This window comes from Ambystoma mexicanum, chromosome 7p, assembly GCF_040938575.1.
Source record: "Ambystoma mexicanum isolate Mex_15411 chromosome 7p, UKY_AmexF1_1, whole genome shotgun sequence".
NCBI classification, from domain to species: Eukaryota; Metazoa; Chordata; class Amphibia; order Caudata; family Ambystomatidae; genus Ambystoma; species Ambystoma mexicanum.
The window spans coordinates 255,219,197-255,238,643 of NC_090939.1; the positions used below are offsets into that span (position 1 = coordinate 255,219,197).

Consider the following 19,447-nt stretch of genomic DNA (forward strand, 5'->3'; position numbering starts at 1 on the left):
GCCGTTCTTTCCGATGTTTTCTGAGCTGTAATCATCTGCATGGCTGCTTCCAGAATCTTAACTGCCGCTATGGTGTATCTTGTAGTTTCCCCTGCAATCAGGCGATACCACCAGATTTCATCGTCTTGGATTTGTGAGTCTGCAAAGAGCGGGGTCAGAAATGAGACCTGCAAGTGGCTTGTTTTTTTGCAGTACATTAGCAAGTGTTGAAATGTTTCTCGTTCTGAGTCCTCTTTACATAGTCTACACTTATCTGATGTTGTGAGAGCACGTTATGCTTGAATTTCTTGAGTTGGCAGTACATTTAAGAGTATCCTCAAACATTTTCTGAAGTGGTTTATTTGGGAATTTAGAACAGTATGCTAGCGGGACTTTCAACTTATTTGTAGGTGTCGTTAGGTGAATCAACAGATGTTTCGCAGATGTTTTCCCACATGTACGTATCCAATCGTCAAGTCCCAATTTGGTTTTTATTCTTTCAGGGTTGTTGATCAAATCTTCATGAGAGCATGCCAAGTCATTCAGTCTACAGTCCAAGTTATGTTTCCATGTGTTTAAGACTTTACATCGGCCACTTTGTAGTTTTTTGTTGATGATTTTATAGATCTGCAGATTCTCAGGCATCAATCTTCCGTAGGAGCTGCATTTGTTTTTGTTCAACGGTGGCTGCTAGCGACAGTAAGCCCAATTCTCGTCTAATAGCTGGAGTTGATGTTGATTTCGGAAGTCCCAAGACAGATTTCCACACATGACTTTCAATCTTTGGCCATATCTATGATGGAATATTAAGTGATGCATCCATGTCTTAAGTCAGTGTTGGAACCAATTTCGATTTATAAACATTTATTGCTGTTATTAGTGAAAATTTCCCAAATCTTTTATCAACCATCTTCAGTTGACTGGTCAAGTTTTTTGTCTTACTCCATAATGCCTGTATCATTGCTTTTTCACTATTTGAAGAGTCAATCATTATGCCAGGATATTTGAATTGCGGGACGACTTCAATTTTTCTGCTAAGTGACAAATTACTTTTGTTCTTGTTGACGTTTTGCATTTTTTCCAGGATCAGAACTTTAGTTTTTTCTGTATTGATTTCCAAGTTATTGGCTTTGGTAAATTCAGCTAAGTTTCAGATTTGACGACGTAACCCAATTTGGGTCTGATCCAGAAGGATTAAATCGTCCGCATATAAAATGTGAGATGTTTGCTGGTCACCAATCTTGGGTGGAAAAGATCTGACAGACTCTTGGGAGTATTGAAAGTCCCCAATGTAGGCGATGGAAAGGGCAGGTGCCAAGGGGCACCCCTGCTTCACTCCTCTCTCCGATTTGATTTCCTCAGAGAGGTGACCCTGCTGATTCAGCCGTACACGTATTGAGGTATTGGTGTGCAGCGCTATTATTGGCTCTAAAATTTCGGCTGGGCAATTCAGTCAGTTTGGTCCAGAGTTTTTGTCGGTCGACTTTGTCGAATGCCTGTGACATATCAATCAAGGCTAGGAATACTCCTGGCGCACCCGTCTTGATATTACTTTTTATGATATTAAGAAACAGGATGTTAATGCTAGTACTTGAGTCTTTCAAAAAAACAGTTTGGTAGGAGTCTTGAAATGGTGATGTTTCGGCCCACCTTTGGAATTTCTGGAGCAGTAGTGACGTGTAGATTTTGCCAATTATGTCCATCAAAGCTATTGGTCTGTAGTTTGCGGGATTGCCACGCTTTCCTTTTTTGAAAATTGGCACCACTACCGCTTCAGTCCATGATTTCGGGATCTGTTTCGCTGTTCTACATTGCTGGTAGACTCTACTTATAAAAATTGCCCACGCCTCGGGGTTCTGTTTGAGGTCTATATTTGTAAAGCCGTCTGGTCCTGGAGCGCTTGATCTTTTTTGGTTTGAGATTAGGTTTTTGATGTCTTCGATATCTGTAAAATCTACCCAAGTGTTTTCGTCTGAGAAAATTGTCATTGTTGCATTTGTCTCTGGGAAGGCAAAGAGGCGGAGGAAATGGTCTATCCAATCTTTCTCTAAAAACCGCATTGACTAACTGGTTAGAGGCCGAAGAGTCTTTGCTTTTTATCAATTGCCAAAAGTCTCTGCTCTTTTTGCTGTCTAGAATTGTTGCCATTTTCTCAGCGTCATTTTGATAGAGGACTGCTCTATACCCTTGCAGCCATTCTTTGTAGGTTTTTACAACCTCAGTCAGCTTCTTTCTTCCTTCCTCTGAGTCGTGGGCATGTATGTCTTTTTAGTTTTCTTAATTCCCTTCTTTTGACTATTACAGTTTTGTCATATTCATGGTTTGTTTTTCTTTGGCCCCCGGTCTGTGGTAGCCTCAAGTTTGAACGGTCACAGCAGGGGTAAATAGTTCAAACTCGCTGATATTGGTGCTGAGTGGTTATTTGCCATAGTAGAGTTAAATTTGTGGGTTATAGAGATTACGTCTGTTGTAAGCCGCAGACGCGTCTGTTGAGCGTGTTCCAGATTTAAATTGTAGCTATTTTTTTTATGGCAGGCCGAAGTTAGTCATGTGGAGTAAGTTGTGATCACTTTGAGTAGTGCGGTAAACCTCGAATGATTCGACATGTTGGACTAAGTCCATTGAAACGAAGATATAGTCTAATGTTGCCGCCGAATGCTCACGCTCCCATGTCAGAAGGGAGGGATTTTTTCCACACGTAGATGCAATATTGTGGAAGTTTCTGTCCTTCATGAGGGTCATCCATGCTTGCCCCCTATCCGTCCTCGTGGAGCTGGCCTTTTTTTGTGCGTTACTGCTCTAGATTGTGTCACAGGTTGCATTTAAGTCATCACAGATGATTTTTGTGGTTTCTAATTCGATTTGAAGTTTGTCTAGTGCATCAGATACTGCCGTACAAAAATGGTAATTGTGACCCTCTGTGGGTTCCAATAGAGATTCATTATACCCAGGTTCTTGGGACATTGTGTCGGTGTTCTTATAGTTGAGTTAGTCCATGATGCTAGAGATACCAGCATGCCGTAAGGTTCAATCACCTTTTTTTCCAAGGCAATTCCTGAGCCAGATCGCGTTGCCTTTAGAATGCCAGACGAAGGTCTCCCTAGAAGGCCTTTTACTGCGGGCGATATCTGGATTTGGTATCCGTCGAGAGCTGGTTTTTCCTGCAGCCAAGTTTTTTGGAGGCAAATAATGTCCAAAGTCTCTGGCCTCTGGTTTAGACAGGTGCTCGTGGCCACGTGTATTACACAATCCCATTGTAAGTAGATTTCTTAACGGACGATTTCTCTGTGTGCAGATGCCGATTTTGTCTGTAATCTTTTTGGCTCCTGACTGTTGTGATTTCATTTTCAAAGCATTTAAAGTAGTGGTGTGAGGTATAGCGATCATTAAATCGGTAGGGGCACAGAAGGAGCTGGTGGAGAGGTTATCCGACTGAGGTAAGGATCAAGCAATTAGAGAGGGTACTTCCCCAGGACGCAAATAACGAGAAGGATCTTCTTGCACTGAGACTGGAATGTATAGTATACTGGAAGAGTTTGGGAAGATATCATTACGCTGGGTATTCGGAAATGATACATGCACAGGGAGACCAACCTGGCAGAATGTTAGTGTGACCGAGTTATGTGAGGGAATGTTGCCGTGGATTACAGGGATAGTGGACTAATGTGGTGAAAAGGGGAGGTTGCAATGAGAAATCACTGATGCGTTTCAGAGGTTCTATCAGGACCTATATAACGAGACGGGAGAGGGCAATCGGCAGGAGATGAGTGCTGTCTCAGACGTGCCAGTCCTCGAGGGCAGGAAGGCAGAGTGAGCGCTGATCACGATAGGAGATGAGGGCAGTGATTCGAGCATTGCCAACCAGGAAGATACCAGGGGGTGAGCGGTCTACTGGCCGAGTTTTATAAAGAGTTAATAAATACGGTGGCCTCCTGGTTGCTGGAAACATTTGAAAGTGCATATGAGTCGGGAAGCTTACAGCTGAACATGAGGGAATCCATAATCATCCCGATACTGAAGCCAGAGAAACCATGCAGAATTGCAAGTCATATCGACGAATCTCTTTGATCAACCAGGATAGTAAGATCCTTGCGGCCCCCCCCTACAAAAAGGCTTAAAGCAGTAATTGGGACACTAATACACCCAGACCAGACTGGATATGTCCTGTGTAGAGTAGCCTCAAGGGATCCTGCGGAAATGGCATGTAGTAATAGTGAGGAATCTGAGGGTGTCCTCACTTTACCCCAGGGAAGGGGAAGGGCCATCGCTTTTGGATACCGACCCTGGGGATGGTTATGCGAGGGAGGATCACCTGGTTGGAGGGAACTTGGGGAGAGGACGTCCCTGGGTGAGACATGGTAGTCCCCATTCCCATTCCAAACTGGACCTTCCATCCCTCGAGCCTTAGTAGGCTACTGTCAGCCCTTTCCCTTTTCTTCCCTCTGAAATGTCCACCACAATTATCACCAACACTGGGACAAGTAGGAAGGAACACAGAGTAATTCACACTTCCTTTTCCAACTTCCCCAAACACCACTTTGGTAATGAGACGAGGAAGAGGGCTATGAAAGTATTTAGTTGGAATAGCCGGTATGTTCCGCTAATGGGTCTCCTAAATTTCAGGCAGTTGAAATAAATGACCCACACCTGTGGGCCTTTGACAATCTCACAAGGTAGATGAAGCCTGGCTGTACAGCAGAGAGAAGCACGGAAAGGGACCCAGAGGCTGGTTGCCGACACGTGAGGAAGAGAAGCTGGCTGGAGAGCCAGACGACCAGGAGCCGAAAGCAATATTGGGCAGGAGAGGGGGGCGCTGTGGCAGAGACCTGCTACGGGGGTGGGGTCAATAAGGCCTACCTGCCCTACTCGTTGAGTGCACGCAGCAGGAGCTGTGGGTGCCGGGAACTTACAGCAGCTGCAGAACGCTAAGGGAGTGAGCGGTGCTGTCTCTATTTTCCGTGGAAGAGCGGAGACACAAGAAGCCAGACAGCAGTGTGAGAAGCCAGCAGGAGCTTCCATAAGCAGCAGGTGAGTGATCTAATTGCTCCAGAAGCATGGCATACGCTTTCTTAGTTACCGAATTAATGGGAAATTGTTATAAGCACTTTTAGAATGCAGAAGCAAGTGCTTTGTGAAAAGTGAACAAACTGAAAGTTATGGGCAATTTTTAATGCACATAAAGCAAAAAACAGATTTTTTAACCCCAAACAAACTGCGACATTTTGAATCATTTTTTAATGGCGTATAAAGCAGAAACAAGTTATGAATACTTATGAGTGGAATGGAAACAAGGTGGTGCATGTGAATACCACAAAGTGAATAGTCGGAAACGCAAGTGTTGGCAAAGCCAAGGAAAACTCAAGAAGGGTATGAAGGAGAAGCCAAGTGTTGAGCATAATTAAAATTAAGGATCACAGGTGAAGGGAAAACCTGTTTTGACGAAAGCCAGGAAAATGCACAAGGTGTAACATGGTGCATGGTGGCAAACCAAGCCACGGCAAAGTGCTGGAAGAGTAACACTGATGAAAGAAACACGTTTTAACTGTTCAGTTGTTAATGGAAAGCAGATGAGGGGTATCGGTTGCATGACCTGTAATGGGTGGACCGACAAATGCACCTAGGCTGAGGGCACTTTGCAAATTAAGCCAAGGAAAGTATTTCTACGGAAGCTCGTGTTGTCCAATGGCTCTGTATATAATTTTGAAGTTAAGAAACAGACTTTTTTAGTGAACTAGTGAAGAGTACCACTGACAGGAGAGTTGGGAAGTGTCCCAAGGAACTGTATTGTTTTGTTAAGCTGGATTATCTTTGGGAAGGGAACCCCAGTGTTTGGTGAACTGTTTTGAAGGGGAAGGGGAAGCTGATCATAAGCCAAGACCTGGAAGAGGCTCTGCATGTTCTTTGGAACTTTTGAACACTATTCATTTTGAAGCGGACATCCCTACACATTTAGTTGTGAGGGCAGGTATATGTTTTGGACACAGTAATTTGATTTGGACTTCCTGACACAGGCTATCCTTAGTTTTCTTTAGGTAGGGAAATCCCACCTTAGCGTAGTGCAAGTTAGGCCTTACTCCACCCTGACTTTTAAGTTGAATTAACCTTTTTAAGTATACATTTTAATCTGTTGTCTGTGTCTTGCTTCATGATGCCATCACATAGATTGGACGTAAACATTGGGGGGGGGGGGGGGATGTGCTGTGAGATCGTTGGAGGCCATCAAGGCGTCCGTTTCGGTGCACTGGGATTAGCTATTTGCCTCCATGGAATGATTTGGGGTTTGGGGGGGGGTGTTCCTCGGATGGCTAGGCCGCTATACGCAGCACCCACAGTGAGATTTCGAACAGGGAAATATGTTACATGCTGGTGGAATATCTACTGAGATGCACGAAGCACGGATTCCCATTATCACCTATGCTTTTTATATTCGTTCTGGAGCCCCTCGCAGCTTTCTTAAGGGTGGAATTTAGAGAGGCGGTACTACTTGTAGATGGGGTGTGCCATGTCATATCCCTGTATGCCAATGACATGTTGTATGGAATTAACCCTGAGGCGAACTTGGAGTACTTCCTGGAGGTACTTGATAGTTTTGCAGCACTCTCTAGGATCACGGGTTAGCTGGACGAAATCGGGTATATTTGTTAGAAGGCTGTGTGGGGTTGGATGAGTCATGCTTACCAAACTTGGGGTTTAGGTGGGAGATTCAAACTTTGTGATATTTGGGGGTCAATATATTTCATGATTCTAAGCAGTCTCATGAGCATAACACTGTACAAGAAAAACTTGAACCAAAGAAGACTCTTGAACTCCCCCTTTACCTTCCTTAGGAAAAGTTGTAAGTCTTGATATAAATCCAAAGGCGTGCATCCTTTTAACAGAGGGATGTTTCTTTCATCCCTTTTCCACAAGTTTGGTTGTTCCTCTCTTGACTTTGGTTTTTGCTTGTTTGAACCCTCCAGTTTCTTTTATACTCTGATAAGGTACAAGGTAACTTGTTTCAATAGGGTTTATGTAACCCATCTGATTCTCTAGTTTGGGTTATCTCTTTGGCTGTGGCCAATGTTCAGGATTCTGGGGTTCTGGGCCTCCCAAAACCCTTTCTGGCTTCCTGCTCTCTTCCTTCGGCCCTGGGCAACCTTGAGACATCTGTTATGGTCAGGTCTGCTCCAGCGGCAGAGCGTCTCAGCGTGAGGATTTTCTTTCTTTCTCCTCTCTGGCTTCTTGTCAGTGCATGCTCTCTGGACTCTGTGCGTCTCGGCAGTCTCCTTCCTCGTAGTCATATCCGAGGATTCCTTCTTCCATGTGACCCTAGTTTTGGGGTCGTACTGCGGGCACCAGACCCTCCATGGCTGCAGCGTGCGCACGCCACCAGGAGAGACTGTACTTCCGCTTCTGTGTTGGTCATGGCTAACTTGCCTTGTGGCATCCTTCCTTGCTTCCTCTCTTCCTCCTTACTACCGCTGGCTCTGTGGCGCAGCACAGTTCCATCCCACCAGGACGTTCTCACGTCAGAGGATTGCCTCTGCGTAGGATTCTCTCTCCTCCATTCAATGTTCGTTGTCTTTCATTTCTGCCGCCGTATTTGAAAAGGGTTGTCTTTACCCTTTGAGGTCAAGGAATATCCAGCATTACCTAAAGCCAAAGAGGTGAAGCAATGTTATTATTAGTTGGATACAAAAACGGAAGTAATATCAGTCTTCTCTATTCCCATATATGCAGACAGTGTCTTTGCCCTGCACTTACTTGGAAAAACTCTGCTCAATGCCTCTTATGTGCGTTATATATAGTTTACCCACCTTTTGAACACCTAGGGGCATGGCAAGGAATCTGCTGGGATGCAAGACAGTTGTTTCTGTGGTCTGACGGTTGAAAGTTGTCGCCACATTCTACTAGAATACTCCTTAAATTGGGAGAACAATATGTAAAGGGTTATGGTAATTGGGTAAGAAAATTTGATTGACAATCCTCTGACCAGCTTTGGAATTAAATATTCTCAGCGCAATCATTGGTCATTACTGCAGCTGCGCATTCTGTGTGGAAGTTGGCACTTGTGAAAATCACCTTTGATTGCGTAACTGGTCTGTGTTTGTGATGGGCAATGGCGCAATACATTACATCTTAAAAATCTATATCGAAAGTAATTGTGGCCATAGTACTATGTACTGGTAACTATTGTAAGATTTCAGATTGAACCGATCATTTTTGAATGCTTTTAGATTTAAATTTGTTTTAATATTTTTTGTATTTTCTGCATCACAATGTGCTTGAGAAGCTGTATGCTCCTTAAATGTTGTTATGATGGATTATCTTCTATGTGCGATTTAGATATGTATGTTTTTTGTGTAGTGCGAAGGTTTATACATAAAGCATATGCAATTAAATTATCAAAATATAGGGAGTTCCTTATAGGAATGGGAGTTCTTGTCCCCTAGAGGGGAGTCAATACCGGTGAGGTGCCAATTTCCCAGACCCTTACGTAGGGTCTTTTTTAGCAAGCTCACCTCCCTAGCCTCAAAGGGGGTAACTCCACCCTGGGGAGAAGGGACGAATAGCCCAGATTCGTCACAGTATGCAGTTGAGATGTGACTGATATCTGTTGCATGCATTTTAGGAGCTGGCCAGGTAAATTGAAACGCCAATAAGGCTGCAGAACAGACTGATCGCTTGGTAATCTGGCAGTGGTGAAGCGCAAGCATCATCTTTGGAAAACCTAATATACCCAGCACTTCCAAAGACAATAGTTCTGAATTTGTGAATTTAGAGAGAAATGCTAGTTGGTATATGCTTTTTCCCTTTTCCAATGTTTATCAATTTAATCTAATTTGCAACCAGGTCGGCATGGTGGTACAATAAAATGAAAAATGTACTTGCATGGTAATTCCAGTTCTTATTCTGCACTCTCCCTCAAAACGCCCACCCTTCCATCCTTGTCACCTTATGCGCTGCACTACCCTTCTAATACTGAAGGGGGGGGGGCCAATTGAGAATGGTGTAGAGGTTGGCTATCCATTTATAGCAGCTGGCCTGAATGCGAGGTGACAGAGACCGTCTTTCTAAAATGCATTAGAGACACAGTGATCAACTTTCTGGCAGGACAGAAAGAAAATCCTGTTCAGGCAATTATTTTCAACCAGTTTGGGAAGGAGAGTTACGTAGTTTTTCATGTTTGTTGAGATGCTATTGCAAATATTACCATTCTTCTGCCTTTTGTGGGGGGATGGCGGGTTATGAGTGTTAAAAAAAAAAAGAAACTCTTTAATCTAGCATTTTAAAGCTTTCTCTCCAACTTGCTTCTTCCTCTACAGGCCTACTATGAGAAGCTGGAGCGAAAACTAGCAGAGGAGGAGCTCCTTGGGGAGCGTATTAAACGTGAACCTACAAAGCTAGTTACACCTTATATTCAGAAGGCAGAGACCTATGAACCAGGTACAGTATATGATGTGTGGCTGGTACAAGTGCAAGATTATATGTACTACTGAGAAAATGTACCTTTGAATTTATTTTCCATGTTAATTCTCTTTAGAAAGACTGCAGAATATTTATTTCTATAAATAAGGCATGCGTTTGTGGGTTAGGCAGCTTAAACTGGATCTCATACATTTGGTTAATTTTATGTGTATACTGTCATACACCATAGATGCATACATTGTTTATCCCTGGATCAACAGGATTTGAAGATTTGCAAACTACTGAACCGTTACGACTGAGTTTGATTACTGGATTCCATGATTTAATGATCTTATGCTACAGGTATTTTCCTGGACGGACTCTGGTGAGCCCTTCAGGGAGAATTCCCTAAGGTTGCAGAGCAGTCTACACCAAGCTAGGTTTGATTCTTGATATCTTGACAGAGCAGTCCAGCTTACTTTAATGAGGGGAAGTAGTGTGGACCTAGGCCTGCCAAGAACCACAAGTACAATGAAGGTAATATCTGCACTGTTTGTTATAAACAGAATGGTGTATTAGACAAATACTGAGCAAATGAGTTATATACAATCAAATGAAATGGAACACATGTATTTCTTTCACCAGCACATAACATCAAACCAGGTTCACCCAGTTGGGGTTGCGGGGAGGGGTGGTGGGTACATAACACATTTTTAATCCTGGTATGGGCCTCTAACTGCTAAGTTTGAAGTCTGCACAAGTGGGGATGGGAAAAAGGTTACAGGTTATGCAGCTGTTATTTACAAGTTGACCTTAACCTGCAAATGCCCACTTTTCTCTCAGGAATGGGAGGAGGCCCTCACACACAATTACAGTTAAGTAATTCTAACACTATTGCTACTATCTTGTAAAAGCTAAGTAATTGTTGTTGTGACACTAGGACCTGTAAATAGCAGACGGATGCATTGATAATTCACCTAATGGGTAAATCACCTTTTTGCCTAGGAATACCAGACCCTGCAGCAGTAATTACAAATAAGTAACATACTTATAATTCCCAGTGCACCACCATGTATTCTCAGTGTCGCCAAAATAGCATAGAAAAATCTTAGTTCGCTTAGGTGGTCAGAAATAAAAATAGGGTTGACCCCAAACCAATAAACCCAGTGGCTCAGGGGGAACCTGTGCAAACACCATTTACATAAACCATTAAAATACTTATGTATGCGCCATGGTGGACAAAAACAGGTTATTTAAGGACTGGAAGTTGCATCAGCCAATAGTTACCACCATTACAGTTGAGTAAACCTAACAGAAGTGTTTCAATGTTTTTCAGCACTCCATAGGCTAACATTGAGGGTTACTGGTAAGGATTTCTAGGGTTTGCCCGTCCATAGGACCAGTTCAAAGATGGTTGCAGTGGCATCTGAAGCCAGCGTGTTAATGTCTGTTCAGTGCTACCCACGAAGAGGCCCTAAAGTGAAGGGGTGTGCACACGAAGTGCAGGATTGCAGTAAACTGACAAAAAGGGATGATTGATCCCTGTTGATCCTCAGAGGACTAACTCAAGTGGTGCCTTTAGCGCGAAGCATGTTGTACCCAAGTGGGGGTTAGGTTTCCAGCTACGAGCAGCAGGGACAAAGGCTGGTCCTAGCGAGACAAGGAGGATCAGACACCCCCCTCGTCCCCTTCCAGGTCAGGTCGGGAGGATCCTGTTAAGGCATCATGAAGCAAGACACAGACAACAGATTAAAATGTATTCTCAAACAGGTTCATTCAACTTAAGACGGGTGGTCCAGCACTTTGCCGTGGCCTAGTTTGCCACCATTCTCTTTGTTATACCTTGTGTGTTTTCCTGGCTTTCGCCAAAACAGGTTTTCACTTAACCTGTGATCCTTGAACTATTTTAATTGTGCTCAACACTTGGCTTCTCCTTCATATTTATTAGGTTTTTATAATGTGCCTATACAGTGTTTCAAGGCGCACCAAGACAAGGGGGCGGGGGTACAGGGATGACGAGACAAAAACAGTCCTACTAGGCCTTGTGACATTCGTATCATGCAAGTGCAGTAGCAGAAGCGCAGGGTAGAGTGGGGCGGGTGGAGTGCCGGAGGGTTAAGCGGGTGCCATGGGAGGCTAGGTGGGCACAGCCCAAGTAGTGCATTGGCAGAAGGTTCACATGCTGAATGTGAGGAACGGGGCTGGAAGGCTCGAGGGGTGCAAGCCCAGCCAGGATAGTACAGCAGGGCAAGTGCAGGTTGGAAGGGGGAGTGTTGGTTGTCAGAGCAGACTCATAGGGCAGGGCCTGGTGCCCTGTAGGAATCTGAAGGAACCAGGCAAGAGGCAGAAGGGGAACATTAGCAGGGGCGGGGAGATGGAAGAAGGAAGAGAAAAGGAGGGTCTTGCAAAGCTTCTGGAACTTAAGGCGTTCCACCTTAAGTTGGAGAGGGCTAGGGAGGCCATTCCAGAGGCAGGCACCTACGGAGGAGAGATCTACCCTTCTTGGGTTTTCCTTGGCTTTGCCACACTGGTTTCCAACAATTCACTTTGTGATATTTCACTTGCACCACCTTATTTCCATTCCACTCCGAAATAGTCATAACTTGTTTCTGCTTTACACAACATAAATAAGTCAGTGTATCTCAGTTCGATAATCAAAATACCTTGCTTTGGTTCTATGCAGCATTCAAAATTGCTGATCACTTTGTTTGCTTTACACAAAGCACTTGCTTCTGCATTCCGAAAGTGCTTATAACAATTACCCATTCTTCCGGAGCACCCCGGTGTCTGTGTTTTCCCTTATCACTCACCGGCTCCACGCACTGCTGTCTGGCTTTTTGTGTTCCCGCTCTTCTGCGGAGACCGGAGAGGGCTCTGCTCCCTCTCTTGGTGTTCTGCTGCGGCTGGATGTTCCCGGCACCCACACCTTCTGCTGCCTGCAACCAACAAGGAGGGTTGGCAGGCCTTCCTGACCCTCTTGTTACAGGTCTCTGCCATGGCGTCTCTCTCCTGCCCAACATTGCTTTCGGCTCCAGTTCTTTTCGCTATTCCAGCCAGCTTATCTTCCGCTCATCTTGGCAACCCGCCTCTGGGTTCCCTCCTGTGCTCCTCTGCTGCACATACAGGCTTCTTATACCTTGTGGGATTGTCAAAGACCCACGGGTCTGGGTCATTTAGTTCAATTGCCTGACCTTGAGGAAACCTATTAGTGGGACATGCCTGGTTATTCCAACAGTATACTTTCATAGCCCTCTTCCTCGTCTCAGTACCAAAGTGGTGTTTGGGGAAATTGGAAATAGAAGTGTGCATTACTCTGTGTTGCCTCCTACTTGTCTTGGTACTGAACTGATATTTCTGTATTAACATGAGGTGAAGATGGGTTTCTTTAACCTAAATGAGGTTGTGTCCTCCTAGTTGGTCTCTTCCTCGTCCCAGTGTCGATGTGATAATTTTGGGAGTCACTTTGGAGGGAAGATGATGGGAAGGGCTGACAGCCTACAAAGGCATGAAGAATTGAACCTTCCATTTGGCAAGGGGATGCCATGTTTCACCTAACCACTTCCCCTCCCCACGTCCCCTTCACCCAGATCATCCTCTCGAATATCCACCCCCAGGGTCTGGATTCAAAAGCGATGGCCCTTCCCATGCCACCTAAGAGGAGGCTCCAAGGGGAAAATAAGTGAGGACGCCCTTGGGTCCCTCACAATCCCCACAGGGGGAGTAGCCGAAAGGATGGCACCAGAGAGGCACTGTTCAGGAGTTACTCAATACTCAGGAGTTATTCCAAACCCCCTAGTACATGGACTAGAAGGGGGGCCTTGTCTCTTAAGTCGGCAACCGCAGTGCTTCTATCTGCAGCGAAGGAAGCAGGATGTCTATAGGCAGGCATTTATTCTGCCTAGTAGCATGAGATGGTTCCCGTGCAGGAGACAAGCATACAGCACCAGACTGGTCTTTGACAGTGGTCCCACAAGGAAGAGCAGCAGCTGATCTGGGGTAGTTTTCCAGCAATCCCCTCTAAGGACATCCGCAGCATGGTAATGAAGGGGGGGGGTTCCTGGTTGTCCCCAGCAGGCGAGGAATGGAGCACATCTGCAGGTTCACTATGATTGAAGTAGCAGGAGATGACTGTTTGTTATGCAGAGCTTCCTGGGATTCTCAGAAAACAGCAGCAGCATGATGAAATCAGACTGTCGATGAGGTAATGGCATAGGTTCTGCACTTTATACAAATCCAAACGCACACATGAGCAGGCAGTGCTTGCCCTACCCTCTAGTCAAACACCAGCCAGGCACCTATCAAGTTTGGGACTGCTTTCCAATCAGATTCAAACATTTAGGGCAAACCACCCACCAAACAGCCAGGTTGTATTTTCAGCTTTGAATAAACCTACCCGTATACACCAGTACATGCTAATAATGGGCTATGAGGTTCTCCCAAGCTGGGAATGCATGTAGCTCACACCAAATATGGCCACGCCCTTTTTTATTTATTTATTTTCTCCAGCACAAAGACTGCAAGGATAAGGTAGAAGCCCTTCCCGACTTCAGAAACTGGAAGAGGACAAAACTCAATTTTGTCCTTTTCAGCAAGTTGGTAGTTTCATGTGGTAAAATGACTGGACACCGATTTTACTCAACAGGTTACAAGAACTCCTCTGTGACCAGCCCATCGACTTCATGTATCTGGGTTGAGGAAACCTTCCCAGGCACATTTAGGGGCCAACTGCGGGTGCCCCATCAAAGGGTCCCTTCTGGGCTCACCACCGATGCACCTTTTGAAAATGCATACATTAAAACATTTGAGTTGTGGCACCTGTGACTCTTGGAATTAAGTCTCAATGAATATTTTTTTTAAATGTAGGCCTCCAAAAAACTAAAATAGCATTGGCCCATATGGATCTGCAGCTTTACCAAAATATTGTCAAAAGTTTGGTAAAATTATTAAATGCCCAAATCTTGGAGCTCATTTAGAGTGTGCTGTTAAAACTGCCAAAAATATGCCGATGTAAACTTCCGACATCCACTGACATGGATTGACTGTATACTTCCTTATGATCTTTGCGCCAGCACAGTTGTTTCACAGCATGAACCATCATACGCAAAGGCAGCTAAAGAGCACAAAGCCGCTATCATTAAAGCAAAGAAAGAGGAATAGGATCAGAGGATAGTACAGGCTAAATCTGATTCTAAAGTAGTGTTTAAAGTCCTTAAGGAATTGGAGGTCCCGTGCCCGCAGACTTCTATTACAGTTAAAGACAAAAAATGGTGCCTGTCTGTTCAGGACGTTTTAAATAATAAAGTTAAAAATCAGGCTGATATTAGCACAATATAGAACTTATCGGCAAGCAATTCTCAGACACAATCCGTCTACGAAGTAAAAAAATAAAATCTGTTCTTCATTTCGCTCCGATTTCAGAGGGGGATATGTCGATTGTGCTGAATTGCCTCAAACCTACATCATGTAAAGGAGATATTTTCCCCTCTAAAGTGGCCAAATCGTGTGCTACTCCTATGCTCACAAAACTGGTTAATTTCTCTTAAAGGACTGACCCAAACCTGGATTTCCCCATTGCTGAAAAAGCCATCTCTTGATCCAGATGTCCCGACAAATTATAGACCCATTTCAAACACATATAAAAACTACATCTTAGGGCAGAAGCATTTAGGCTTTTGCAGGGCTCATAGTACAGAACTGACGGATCTCAAGGCCAACATGCTGGACATCGTGGACAAAGGATCCACCGCCCTCCTCCAGTTGACCTCTCTGCGGCATTTGACCTGGTGGATCATGCTTTGCTGGTCACCAGACTTTTGCAGTTGGCCAGTTGCTCTCCAACACCAGCCAAATGGGTTGAATCCTTTCAATCAGAACGAACTGCAAGGGTCTTTGTGAATGATTGTAGGGCAGATGTCGTTCAGGTGCACTGCGGGGTGCTGCAGGATTCTTGCCTTTCCCCAGTCTTGTTTAACCTATTCACACTCCTGCTGTTTGAACTCATGAACTCTAATGGGGTACTGTTACTGATACTCAGTGTCGCATCCCATTGTCGGGGGACTACAGCAGGGACAGAGGGTCCATTAATAGGTCTACACTCTGATTCAGTCCTGGATGCTGGAGAATAATCTTGTGCTGAATGATGCAAATACAGAAGTAATGATAGGGACAGCTTCCCGCCTGCATAAACTATCCCCAGACTACAGGGAGGTAGTCATTGCAAGATGTACCATAATCCCCCTCTCGAAAGTGAAGACATTGGGGGTGATGATTGATAGCTGAACAAGAAGGCTTATGTGAGCTTCCTGGATCACGTCCACCTCCTATTACCTCAAACTCCTTGCTCAGTTGAGACCCTGTCTGTCACAGGATAATTGTGACTCCATGGCTAGGGCAATTTTCGGTGCCAAATTGAACTACGGGGGCCAGTCTGCTGCAGGGCGTAAGGAGTAATCGTGCACCTCCAGGTGATTCAGAACAATGCAGTCAGAACAGTAAAGGGTCTGAAGAACAATGACATAATCAAGTAAAACACACTTGGCCCTAAATCTGCCATCTTTCAAGCTAAGGGAAATTTTCTTTGTAAAAAATTAAAGGCTGCTAATAATCTACTCAAGAAACTTTACTCCATTGTTTATACATTCTACAACCCTACTTGTAAAGTTACATCAATTGAGCCCTCTTCTGTGCAGGCTATCCTCTGTTTCTTTCTTTATTGATAAAATTGTACGGACTAAGATTGAGATTACTAAAACTCAGGCTTCGCCCACAATCTCCTCTGGATTGTCAGTTGATCAATCCTCAGTGGAACTAACTGACCCGCAAAGACAGAGCCCATTGCCCATCTTTGTTTTCCCTCAAGTATCATAAAGAAATGTACATGGACTATTAGAGGCTCTTAAACCTACCAACAACTTTGTTCCCTCTTCCTGCTTAAATAGCAAAATGTCTATCCTTGTATTTGACCCCTTTTGAGACCAGGTTCATTAACAAATCTCTGATGCCGGGGATAGAACCCTATACTCTAAACATGTTTATAGTTGCACCCCTACTGTAAAAATCTACTTTAGATTCAGAGATTCTTCTTAATTATCGACCGATAGCAGGTCTTTCTTGGCCTTCAAAAATCCTTGAAAAAGTGGGCATTGGGCAATTGCAGGAATTTCTGGAGCAAGAATCATTGTTGGATTCGTTCCAGTCTGGCTTTAGAACAAGATTTGGAACAGACTGCCCTCCTATCTGTACAGAATGATTTATTGGTGGCTGCGGACCAAAGCGAGCTCTCCCTTTTGGTGATGCTGGACTTGTCCGCAGCCTTCGATGCAATGAATCACCCGATTCTCCTAGATCGATTGCGAGTGCAAGGAAGGGTTTCTAAGCATGCTATTGGCTGGCTTAAATCATTTTTGACAGATAGTCACAAGCAGGTGAGATTGGGTGAATTTTTGTCAGATTCTGTCAAGTTGAATTGTGGAGTACTGCAGGGATCATCACTCACCTTTTGTTTTCTCAGTGTTCAGGGTGAGAAACACCCACCCTGCTCCCTCCATTCTCTACCCTCTCTCCAACCTTTCTAGCTCCCCTTCGGCCCGCAATCTTGGTCTACACTTCGACACCAACCTCTCCCTCTCTCACCACATCTCTTACCTCCTGGTCCTGCTGCTTCCACCTACACAACATTCACAAAATTCGTCCCTTCCTTACTTTCACGCCACTAAGCTTCTAATATCGTCCTTCATTTTCTCCCGACTTTTCTATTGTTCTGTTCTCCTCTTTGGCCTCCCTTCTTCACATTTAGCCCCTCTCAAATCCATCTTAGTTGCATATTTATCTACCATTCTGCCATCCGTTCTGACTTCTTTCCCACCATGATTCCACCTCCTCATCCCTTTCTTCACTAGGTTGGCTCTCCTTTCACTCTCAACTCAAATATAACTTCCTCTGCCTTGTCTTTAAATCCCTCTACGGACTTGCCCTCCCACCTCGCATCCCTCCTTTAATTCTATTCCTCCTCTCGTTCTCTCTGCTCCGCTGATCTCTACCAACTTACTGTTCCCCCTACCCCTTGCACACAGCCCGTTTCCACTCTTTCGAACTTCTTGTCCCACTTCACTGGAATCTTCTCCCTCTCTGTTCGCTCCATCACCTTACTCCTCCTTCCGTACATCTTTAAAATCCCACCTTCTCCAGTCACCAACCTGACAGTCGCAGAGTGTTCTCTGTCCAACCCTGTTCATTTATATTGTCTGTTTCATAGTAAATTGTTTTGTATAATGTTCTCTGCTATGACTCACAAGTTTTCACTTAGCACAACAGGTAATACAAGACGAAGCAATGTAAAATGCTTTGGCTAAAAGTGCTATATAAAGTCCAATAAAATACAAATTGTTTAATTTGTACATGCGCCCCTTGCTGGCGATTCTGAGATGACATGGGATGAATTGCCATTCCTATGCAGATGACACTCAAATCTTCATCAGGATTGTTAATTTTGATGAAGCATTTAGCAAGTTGGGGCAGTGCCTGGATGAAGTTGGTCATTGGATGTCCAATAATCGCCTTCAACTAAATGCAGCCAAAACTGAACTGATTCTGTTTGGTCCAAGACATCATCTTACCGCTGCTAAGAAGCTGCCCGTCCTGACCCTTCTAGGAACACATTTAAAATGTGTTTCTAAGGTTAAGAACTTGGTCTTTGTCTGGCAGGATGATCTGGGTAGTGAATGCCAGGTTGGAGCAAAGGTCCAGGCAGTGCATCATGTTATGAGACTCTTAAAACAGGTCCCCCCTATATCGCTGAGAATGATCACGCCTCGATGGTGGGTGCCCGGACTAATGCACACCTCGACTACTGCAACAGTCAGTTGACTGGTATTCCAAAAGCCCAAAATGCAGCAATTAGGATGATTTTTAAGCTGGCCAAAACTGCCCATGTTTCTCTGTCTTGCTGTGCTTTACATTGGCTAGCGGTCGAAGATTATATTAGATTTAAGGTAGCTTGCCGTATATTTAAATGTATGAATGGGCTTGCCCCGGCATATTTGCGTGAATTGATTCAATTTTACAAACCTACAAGAAACCTGCTATCCAGAGACTGTCCTCTCCTGTTGATCCCCACTCCGTGTACATAACAATAGGAGACAGAAGATTTGCTGACTTTGGTCCAAAACTTTGAAAGTCACTCCCAATAGAAATCCGGACCATCAAAGCACTCAGTTTTGTAGAGCCCTGAAGGCCTTTTTGTTCAGGTATTTTTATTTTATATCCTTGTCCTTTTGTTGCCTCCCTTTCTGGGCTTGGTCATGCTTTACATGAATGTGGTGTTCCTCCTGTGCCGCTATACAGTTTGGTACGTGATGTGCGCGAAACAAAGGTAAAATACAAAAATACATGTCACAGATGCTAGGAGAGCACTTCACTGGCTACCTAGCCAGTAGAGTGACATTCCGCCTATTGTGTTTTTACACACAGATGCCTATATGGATTAAGCTCAGCCTATCTATCAAATTGCCTTGCCTGGTTCCCGGCTAGAAGGACATTAAGATGTAATAATGAGATGGCAACCAGGGGGTGCATGGCGAGCGGTACCTAGCTGCGCCAGCTCCCGGGCCTGGGACCTTAAAGGGAGACTGAGCCTCCCCCCTGACTCGTTCCCACCCCCCCCCCCCCAACCCATGGGCAGCAATGAATATCCCCCAAGGGAGAGACGAGCCTGCGGGCGCCCCCGCTCCAAAGCTGGAGAGAATCTGCGGTCGGACGGCGAAGTTAGCTGTTCACAAGGAGTGGGAGTGGGAGGAGGAGGCACTAAGGAGCTGCGCACCGATGGAGACTGGTCACGCGAGCCCCGCACATGTCCTCCAGCATTTGGCCTGGCACAGATTAACGGCCCTCAGTCCGCCAGCTGCACTGAGGCCCTGTCCCGCCCTGGTGGACACTACAATAAAATTGCCTCCCATGGCCCAATCCAGTGGAAGTATTTGCCTCACCAAAGAAGAGCTCGGACTACTGGAGATCGTGAAGCGTACTTTCCTGGCCCACATAGTGGACCCTAGAGCCCCTATGGACTGGAAAGGGAAAGTTGGTC

General features: G+C 44.9%; 1 protein-coding gene across 1 annotated transcript in view; it reads left to right on the forward strand.

Moving 5' to 3' along the window:
• Positions 1–19,447, forward strand: part of PATL2 (PAT1 homolog 2) — a 1,529,270-nt gene that overhangs the window by 754,464 nt on the left and 755,359 nt on the right. The window contains exon 12 of the mRNA XM_069636258.1: positions 9,285–9,405. Coding sequence (XP_069492359.1) covers positions 9,285–9,405 — 121 coding nt within the window. The remainder of the gene's footprint in view (positions 1–9,284; positions 9,406–19,447) is intronic.